The sequence below is a fragment of the Sinocyclocheilus anshuiensis genome, unplaced genomic scaffold, assembly GCF_001515605.1.
Source record: "Sinocyclocheilus anshuiensis isolate Anshui unplaced genomic scaffold, SAMN03320099.WGS_v1.1 scaffold553, whole genome shotgun sequence".
Classification (NCBI taxonomy): Eukaryota; Metazoa; Chordata; class Actinopteri; order Cypriniformes; family Cyprinidae; genus Sinocyclocheilus; species Sinocyclocheilus anshuiensis.
Window position 1 is genome coordinate 717,980 of NW_015539821.1, and position 10,087 is coordinate 728,066.

The window sequence follows — 10,087 nt, forward strand, 5'->3', positions numbered from 1 at the left end:
CAGTTGTTTGTTATGTCTTGTCATGGCCTATCAATTATATCAGTCGTGGCCTAATGGTTAGAGAGTCAGACTTGTAACTCAAAGGTCTCAGTATCGGCAGGGATTGTAGGTAGGGGGGAGTGAATGTACAGCGCTCTCTATCAGTTTCAATGCCAAGACTGAAGTGACACCTTTGAACGAGGCACCGAACCCCCAACTGCTCCCTGGACGCAGCAACAAAAATGTGTTCACGGTGTGTGTGCGTGTGTGTGTGTGTGTGTGTCTGTGTGTTCACCACTCACTGCTGTGTGTGTGTGCACTTGGATGGGTTAAAATCAGAACACAAATTCCAAGTATTGAACACCATGCTTGGCGTCATGTCACGTTCACGTTCAATATCTTATAGTTCCAGAGTATGGCAGTACCAGTTTGGAAATATTTGGCGATACTGATTTTAACAAAATGTTCAGATTATTGTTTTGGTTAAGAATTATGCTTTAAATTAACACAATTCAATTACACCCTTACAAAAGTACAAAATCTATTTTTGTTGTATTAACAATCATTTCCATTGAACGAAACAAATAAATTAAATATGAAAGATGAAATTCTTTTTTCACTGCAGTCAGCTGTTTTCTAAAACCGTAGCAAAGACATTTTAAGTCAACCTTATCAAGAGTAAACTCTGCTGGGTAACTGACCTAAAATCTGATTTGTCAATAACACTGTGGATCAATGCACAAATACTGCACACAATATCGTGAGATGTTTTTTCTTTTTCTTTCTTTTTTTGACTGCCAAGATTGCTTTAAAATTAAATTGAACCATAATACTGTTTTAATGCATATCTGTAGTGTGGCTCACTGGCCAGAACACAGAAAATCAATGTTGTTAGGTAATGATTGCTAAATAGTAAGCAGAGAAAAGGGTCCAGGGGTCATCCACATTCAGGTCAACATATTTACTGCCCACAATATAGACAAGGGACTTTTACGGTGTTTGATTATGCATCTTTTACTTCTGAAATCATGTTACCAGTGATTCTGCTTCTGGTGGGCCTTTCTGGCCTCACTTTGCCAGTCCAAGCTGCACCGGTATGTAAACGTGTGAAACTGCTTCGAAATAGCTTAAACATATATGTTTAATTGAGTGATATTACACTGCGATTTGAATAAAATTGTGTCAAATGTTTCAGGGTCTTTTGGATGACATTTTAACTTTATTTGATGGTGAGAAATCTTAACATTTTGGTTGGTGTCTGTTAATGTGTTTGCAAGGTTATTAGCATACACACGGCATTATTATTACTCTCTCGCCCCTTGACAGAAATATATGACTACGCTGTTAGTGACACCACAGAGGAAATATCCTCAGCTGAAATTAATGAAAGCATTGATTGGATTTTTTCCTTCTTTGATGAACCAGGCAAGAACTTAAGTACTTAAGCAGACAGTGCAAATGTATTAAAGGGGTTCAGTTTGACGCTCACAAACATATGTACGCTGATCATGTTCAATACTTCTGTAGAAGTGTGTGATCCAAATCCATGCCAGAACAATGGAGTATGCGAGGTCCTAGAGAGTGGCGGCTTCAAATGCATCTGTAAAGAGCCTTACATTGGCAAAAAGTGCCAGGACGGTGAGATCTTAATAAGCCATACCTAAAAATAATTATTAATCAGTAAGAGTGTGTATCATTCTTGAGTTTTCATGTTGGGATCTTCTAGAGAGGAACGTGTGTAAGAAAGTGAAGTGTGGTCATGGTGATTGTGTCAGAACTCAAGAAGCCCCATTTTATGAATGCAAATGCCGCCCCCCATATAGAGCACCTACGTGCAAGAAAGGTGAGCGTCCCTGTCTCCCATATCTGAAATAAAGCAAATTACTTTCAAAGTGTTTCTTTCAGTAGTAAAGATGCGAGTTTAGTGATTATTATGAATGAGTTCATTAAAACAGTTTTATGTCAGATTGTAGTGAATTGTCTTTTTAATTACTTTTATACTTATGTTTGCAATATTAGCCTCTGCTTGTGACCCGAGTCCATGCCTGAATGGAGGAAAGTGTGTTAAAGGCCGTACCAGAGCCAGTTTCACATGCAAATGTGCTGAAAATTACAGTGGGAGGTTCTGCCAAGTTGGTAATAAACATTTTTTTTTTCTCATTTATTTTATGCCAAACTGATTGGTATTTTAAAGCTATACTAACTTTTTTTTCCCAAATTACCGAAACTACATTTAAATAATGAGCCAGTACATCACAAAACGATCTTCCAAACCGTGTTTTTGTCTTACCCTACATCACTATGGTAAGCCTATAATAATTTTGTATATTTTAGAGTTGTCGGGACGGATTTCCCGGGAAACGGCAAACTTCAGCGTTGCCAAACATTCTTTTAAAACAACTGATTTCAACAAGTCACAACGTACCTGCTCATAAGACATATTTTTCATATATTAGTCTTTCGTTGTTTGGAAAGTTTTGATGTTTTTAGTGACAATCGCACTAACAAGGCGATCATCTGTAACCATAGCAACAGCGGTGCGACTCAAGCTATCAGGTTCAGCCGAAGCACAACTCAAGCAAACAACGTTCTCCCGCAAATAACTTATGTAGGTGTATGAATAAACCACTAGAGGGCCAAAAATTACATAGTGTAGCTTTAAATAACCTTATAAACTAGATGTAATAATGTCGTAAACACATTATGTCATTTTGTATTCAGGTCCAAATGATTGTTATGAGGGGAATGGGGAATCATACATAGGTTTTGTCAGTCAGACAGTGGAAGAAATGGAATGTTTACCATGGAACTACTATCGTATTCCCTTCAAGGAGTTTGAAGGGAATGAGAGCATTGGAGCCCACAATTACTGCAGGTTAGAATTTGGTTTTAGTAAATCTCACAATGAATTGTGGTATAACATGTTGCCTTAAGAATTATCTTTGTCAATTAAGAAATCCGGATGGAGACCGCGAGCCCTGGTGCTTTGTGAATGACAAGGGGAATCTCCGGTGGGACTACTGTAATGTCAAGCCATGCTCTGAACCAGGCACAGATTTTCCTTCTACTTTTTCTCTTTTATATAAATGCAAAAACAGAAACATATGTTCTTCAGTCTGCTCTAGCAGTCTGTGTTAACTGCACCATATACTTATTTACCAAACTCTCACAGAACCAGTAAAACCCTCCACAGCCCCTGCAAAACTGCAGTTTTCTGACTGTGGAAAGACTCAGGCTAGTATGATTGCCCCAAGGATATTTGGTGGGAGGAAGTCTCTGCCTGCAGCCCATCCATGGCAGGTCTCATTTCAGGTCCGTTCCAAGGGCTCTAATGGATCCTTCAGCCACAACTGTGGAGGAACACTTATTGACTCCTGCTGGGTCCTAACTGCTGCCCACTGCATGTAAGTTTGGGGGTGGTGGTGTTGCATTAGGTCTATGTAATGTTCAATCAGAAAACTCTTTCTTTTTACTTTTATTTTATGTTGTCTTTAAGTTACAAATTCTATTAAATTCTATTGAATATTATTGGTGATGTTGTACTTGCTTTTTACAGTAGTTTTGCCTTTGAAAATTCATATGCAACAAATATCAGTTTGATAAACTGTGTTTGCATGGTTTGCATGATCATGGCAGTGATGAGAACGAGGAGGTAAGCGTGGAGATGGGTGGTGTGAACCTGGAGAAAGATGATCCTGCAAAACAGTTTCTTGAGGTAGAGAAAATCATTGTTCATGAGAACTATACAGAGACTCCTGAAGCCCTGTATAATGATATAGGTCAGTGATTCACTATTTAAGTGAACATATCTGTCTATCTATCTATCTATCTATCTATCTATCTATCTATCTATCTATCTATCTGTCTGTCTGTCTGTCTGTCTGTCTGTCTATGTCGTTTTTATTTTTGCCTGTTCTCTCTGTCTACCATTCTATCATTCTAATTTGCCATGTCAATCATTCTATCATCCATCCATCCTAGCATTCTATCATTCCATCTATCATTCTAGCTGTTAGGGTAAAAGAAAACTAACCAACTTCAGTTAGGAAATAATCTTGTGTATTCAAGTTTTGAGTTTATAGACTGTACATTTGTAAATCACATTTTAATTTTATTATTTGTTGTGTCAATACCTTTGATTGGATGAACACAATAGCAAGTTATAACATTTTGATTAAAAAGTAAAAAAATAAATAAATAAAACATTCAGGATTAAGAGTGATAACTATAACTAGCGTTCACACCAACACACAATAATTTTCAGTTTATTATAAGTGTGTGCTGCAGTTATGTCATATGCTGTGGATGGATTCTGGCTGTCAATGTTTTTTATCGTTCATCAGCTAAAAAAAAAAAACTTTAAGTGATTAGAATTACAGTTTTTCTCAGTTGCTTTGGTGCATTTCTTGAATCATCCTTAATATTCGCAAAGAAGTATGTGCATTTCTCAAAACAATTTGTACAATCAGCACCACACAATGGATTTCATGCAAAAGCCTGTAACTTACTCAAAATCTTTAGTTCACCTCTCAAAAATATTTATGTCAATGAACATATCCGTGCCATCAGAATGAAAAGTCCTTGTGTCATTGTTCACAAACAATATAGGCAAAATGCTTAGTCTTGTTGTCAATATAACACTGCACTCTGTTAGTATTACCTGATGTAAACTATGGCAACAGTTTGGATGGCAGTTACTGTATTGAAATGCAGAAGGCTGCACTTCTTCTGCATGCCATATCCAGTTCTAAAGTACAAATTTACACACTACTGTATGTGGGGTATTGATTGAAAGAGACTGGATAGGATTCACAGTACACTGTCATTGTGATATAGAAAAGAATAGTAAATATGGGTACAAAGGCGAAAATACAAAATTAGAAAGGGAAACACCGGAAACCCACCTCAGCCATTGTAAGCCATGATTGACAACGGTGAGCGTGATTTCACCAAGTACAACATGTTCCTGGATCAACATCCTTGTTGATCCTGGACCAACATTTCAATCAACCAATCAGAATTGAGGGATAACTTTTCAGGAAATATCTGTTTTAGGCTTACAATCAGGGTTAGGTGCTTCTACACCCTTGTTAATCAGCTGTCATTTCCCTCTGATTTTAGGAATAAATTATGGGTAAGGTTAGGTTTAGGGGTAGGGATTGGGTTAAGTCTGTATTTTGGACAGTGATGTTGATCCAGGAACATGTCTTACTTGGCAAAATCACGGCGACCGATTGACAACATAGTTCACAATAGTGGCCCTTATTTCATCTGATATGCGCCTACGTCCTTGGCCTCCTCTGCCTTTTCCTCTGTTTTGCCTCTGTACCCTTCCACCATGGATCCGTACTCCTATTCCTCCTCTCAGCTGTTGATCCTGATCATTTCCTGGATGTTCATCCATTGTCAGAATTTGTAACTCTTGTGATGTCCTCTGTCTTTATATGCTTTCCAATTGAAGGTTCATGAGATGCAACTTTCAGAGGACTGATTTATCGTTGATTGGTCTACATTATCTTCATTAGTGAATTCATGAGATGCACCTTTGAGCTATTTCAGAGAACTGGTTTATAATGGGTGGATCTCCATTCTCTTCATTAGTGAAAGTCAAGATTCACTTCCACAATTCGTGGCAAATTTACAAGAAGTCTAATAGAAATGTGTAGAAAATATGCTTGACGGTTTATGACAACTAGATCAACCATTTTGCATTTAATTGCTTATACGATGAACATGACTAGATGTTTTGAGGGGTAAGACTATTGCAAAGAGAACTATATAATACATTTTGAGCAACATGACATTAGCAACTGATAATGTAGGAAACCACAGACAAATATACATAATCATTTGCATGAATGTACCAAAGCAATCGCAACTTGTTCAAAAGAATGAGAAACTTTTATGATTGATATAGCTTTTATGATGTGCACAAGTGACTATAGATCATGTGGAGGTTGAACAAGCAGTTCTAACAATTTAATTTCTGATCTAAGAAATGCACCAAAGCGACTGAGAAAAACTGTATATTGTTCCTCTGTGTCGTTATCCTTGTTGTGGTGTGTGAATTATTAAAAAATAAAGTTATAGTGATCGTTATATTTATCATTCTTTGTGTAAACAACCTTAAGAATTTTCCTTTCATGCTGACTTCAATTTTTGTGACATTAAATGACTTAAAAAATAATGCACATGAAGCATATAGTTTTACCGGAGGTTTAAAAAAAAAAAAGACATCCCAGGGTGAAGCGCATTGTGAACAGCCTACAGTAGTAGGCTATTAACATCTTTTTTAAAAGCAGGTATGTCAAACTCACAGTGCTTTTGTTTTTCATCTATGCCAGCCCTGCTGAAACTGAAGGCAATAAATGGACGGTGCGCCAATGAGACCAGGTCCGTTAGGGCAGCATGTCTTCCCACCGATTCATTCCCTGATGAAACAATGTGCACCATATCAGGCTATGGAACCACTGAGAAAGGTGTGGTTTCCAGATTCAATTTTCACTGTAGACATTCACCATAGCAACACCTGCCTCTGAGAAGATCGGTCATCTATTACTCTTTCTTCCAGAGTATGCTGTCTCTCCTCAGCTGCTGGATGCCAAAGTTCTCTTAATCTCTCAGAAGCGTTGTATGTCTCGTAATGTCTACGGTAACAGATTGGATGATTCCATGATGTGTGCTGGATATATGCAGGGAAAGACTGACTCTTGTCAGGTGTGTTCCAGTCTCAAATTAGTTTTTGTCTTTCAGTGAAATTTCTATTAATATACATCACACACAAAATCTTATTTAAAATGATTGTGCAAACTGATGGCGCAGTACGCAATTTTTTTATTAATTATTTTCACTGTTTATAGGGTGACTCTGGTGGACCCCTGGTTTGTCAGAAGGCCGAGACTCATTACATCTATGGTGTGGTGAGTTGGGGTGACAGCTGTGGCAAGAAGAACAGGCCCGGTATCTATGCCCGTGTCACCAAGTTCATTGACTGGATCAATGAAAAGATGCGTGCAGCTTAGGATGGCTACTCAAAAGGTTTGAGTTCAATGATAGTTAATATCATAATCTAATAGCTGAAGGTTTTACCTGATAAAAACAAAATTAATCAGCAGCAGGCAGCCAATGGTCGGATCACACACTAACTGCTCTCAAACTGCCCCAAACTCCTCTTTTGCAAACAGGAATCAGCAGCTTGGAGGAAAAAATTCCACATTTAGATGAAATCAATGGATTTTGGCTGGTACACGTTTCAAAACAAACATACTTACGGTATCATACCCACAACAGCTCCAAATCAAACATCCATTGTCAGGTTTAGGATGTGAATTAAAAATAAACCCTTAAAAGTCATGCAGAAACGGAGAAACCAGACAAATGCTGTGAATAACAGCTCCAAACTAAACGTGGGTAATACCTGAAACCACCTTTAAGATAATGCATCTACCGATCTACTACATCTGCAGAGGTCTTGAAGGACTTGGTGAAAGAGAAAAGTAGAGGGGCGAAACATTAAATATAAAATTTTAAGCAGCCATTTTAAGTGAGCAGTGAGCCACGTATGTATTCACTTTACACCACTTTGGGCATTAATTTTGCTTTAATCAAAATTGTAATTCAATCAAAAGGGATATTTATAAAAATAAAAAAAATAAAAAATGCACTTGTCATTACAATTCTTGGGTGACGATACAAATTCCACCAGTTGCAAGAAAATTAGGAATATATTTTCAAACAAAGCATTAGGCTCACCTATGTTTCAGCTCAGGATTCAGCAGTGGCTCCAGTATCCTCTGGAGATTTCGGTCTGCTTCTCGATCTGGATCGTGATTTGGATCCTTTGTTTGATCTGGGAGTATGGCTCCTGGAGCGAGACTTGGACTTAGACCTTGAACGGGACCTGGAAGCCGATTTGGACTTGCTTCTGCGTGGTGTGCGGGTTTTGGAGCGGGAACGGGACTTAGATCGGGAGCGGGAGTAGGACCTGGATCGGCTGTAGCGGGATCTGCTACGGGAACGGGACCGGCTTCTGCTCCTGGATCTAGACCTGCTGTGCCTCCTGCGCCGAGGACTACGGCTAAAAACAAATATTACATGAACAAATTAGTATGAGGATTAGGGCTGCACAATTAATAAAATTTCTAATCGTGATTACAATTATGGATGCCACAATTACGTAACCGTTCAAAGCAGCAATTAATCATTCAAAGTCCACTTATGTTATTCTGCGTGCTTAAGATGTGCTTTTTTCTTTCTACGTGTTATCTTAAGGGTTTTCCCCATTATTTTTATTTTAGTATAACATTATAATACCATTCATATATTTTTTTTTTAATAATTTAAAGAAAACAATCAATGTATATTTGACATTTGAGGCTTAATACTATAGAAAAGCACCAAGTTTTTCAGTTAGAGTGTTTTCAGCTTGTTTATTTTCATATAAAAATATGGCACGCAGTTGCATCAAACAATGGTATAAACAATTCAATGTAAATGGTGATAATTGTAATTAATAATCGCAATTACAATTTCAAGGGAATAATCGACAATTATGATTTTTGTCAATCGTGCAGCCCTAATGAGGATTGTTTGCACAAAGCAAGCAGCACTTGGTGTTACAGTATTACAAAACACAAAACAATCTTTACAATTAAAAGGTAAGTAGCTTATACACGTTTAAATGTGAACGTACAAAAGAACGCGTCTGTTTGCATGTACATCCAAGGTTTATTGTCTTCACCAAAACCAGTAATTCAGGTATAATTACCACACGTTATCGCATTCAAACCACGAACTCGTAGCACAAAGACGGAGTTTGATTCATTTCCAAGAATCGATTCTTTCGAATAATTAGGTAAAAAAAACAAAAACAAAAAAACTTATACTAATTTAAGTATGTTACGTTATCACGTGGCCTTCAAATATTTTTGTTATTAAAAAATTACTATTATATTAAAGAGAGAATGCTGTAATAAAACAGCTCGGAATGGGTTTGGTTTTCAAACTCAAACGTTACAATCGATTCAAAAGAAACGACTCAAAAGAACCATTCGATCACGAATGGCTACTTTGGTTCGTTCACAAAGTTGAGTAATTGTTTGGTACAACGCCACAGATACGACGGAATGATACTAATACTTTAAAAACGGGAAACGGTTTGAAACAAACTCAATGAATTAAGCCGTTTACGGCGATAAAACATCGCGTTTATAAGCAAAACAAGGATTTTAGCACGTGTGGTTTTGCTATCTTGAGGCCTGAGGGCCTCAAATTTACGGGCCTCAGATGTGAACGTCGAACGGTAACTTACAGTGGTTTAAAACGAAAATACTGAAAGAGATTGCGTATGTGGGCCTTACCTTCGGCTTCTCCGTCCATGTCCTCCGTATCTCCTCGGCGGGCCTCCGCGGCGGCTGTAATGCGAATCTGGCGGGCGCCCGTATCGCGCCATCTGCACGCGCAGTTCGCGGCCGTCCAGCAGCGCGCCGTCCATGGCGTCCATTGCATCCTCCGCGTCCCGCTTATCATGAAAACGGACAAAGGCGAACCCGCGGCTCTCTTTTGTGTACCGGTCTCTCGGGATATAGACGTCCCCGACTCGGCCGTATTTCTCGAAAACCCGCCGCAGCGTTTCAGGGGACGTGCGGTAGGTCAGATTGTCGACTTTTAAAGATGTCATGCCCTCGACGTCGGGCGGAGGTCTGCCGTAACTCATCTTGAATCACTAACCCTACTGCAGTATGTTATGCGAAAAATAAAAGAGCTACTTGCGAAATTTTCAGGAAAAATATCGAACCATTCGGGAGCGTCCAAAGAAACACGCCAAGAGCAGTTAACACTCTAAAATGGCGGTAACCGGATGTTCGTGGTCGGTGGAGGTTGGCTTTTATTTTCTTTGCAAGGAGAGAAAATACCATAGACTGTATGGAAAATACTGCCACTTCTGGTATCTAAGTGACACTACAGGTTACCTGATCTCACAATCTCATCTTGACTGGGAACAGAGACTTGCTAATTTAGCAGGAGTTTGAACAAAATGTAACAAACTAGATCATTTATTTGACGTCGCCATGCTCGTTTAATCCGAATTTCCAAAACTGAATCCAAA

At 38.5% G+C, this 10,087-nt stretch overlaps 2 protein-coding genes across 4 annotated transcripts; one reads left to right on the forward strand and one right to left on the reverse strand.

The window, feature by feature from the left end:
* Positions 1-887: 887 nt before the first annotated feature.
* On the forward strand, positions 888-7,094 carry habp2 (hyaluronan binding protein 2; the record flags this gene model as incomplete). The annotated part of the gene is made up of 13 exons (XM_016480340.1): positions 888-1,073; positions 1,175-1,208; positions 1,306-1,404; positions 1,507-1,617; positions 1,706-1,822; positions 1,999-2,115; positions 2,701-2,854; positions 2,934-3,028; positions 3,152-3,383; positions 3,616-3,758; positions 6,324-6,458; positions 6,551-6,696; positions 6,840-7,094. Coding segments are annotated over 13 exons (1,731 nt in total), but the record flags the coding sequence as incomplete, so codon positions are not given.
* Positions 7,088-9,854, reverse strand: LOC107684046 (serine/arginine-rich splicing factor 2-like). 3 transcript variants are annotated; one of them, XM_016480185.1, is made up of 3 exons: positions 9,339-9,854; positions 7,732-8,056; positions 7,088-7,173 (listed from the first exon to the last, which is right to left on the reverse strand). In XM_016480185.1, exons 1-2 carry the CDS (start codon positions 9,692-9,694, stop codon positions 7,744-7,746), a joined length of 669 nt encoding a protein of 222 aa, XP_016335671.1. In that variant the 5' UTR covers positions 9,695-9,854; the 3' UTR covers positions 7,088-7,173; positions 7,732-7,743. The 3 variants fall into 3 exon arrangements, with proteins under 3 accessions (XP_016335671.1, XP_016335669.1, XP_016335668.1); XM_016480183.1 differs by lacking the exon at positions 7,088-7,173 and adding an exon at positions 7,327-7,458; XM_016480182.1 differs by lacking the exon at positions 7,088-7,173 and having other exon boundaries at positions 7,327-8,056.
* Between the last annotated feature and the right edge of the window lie 233 nt (positions 9,855-10,087).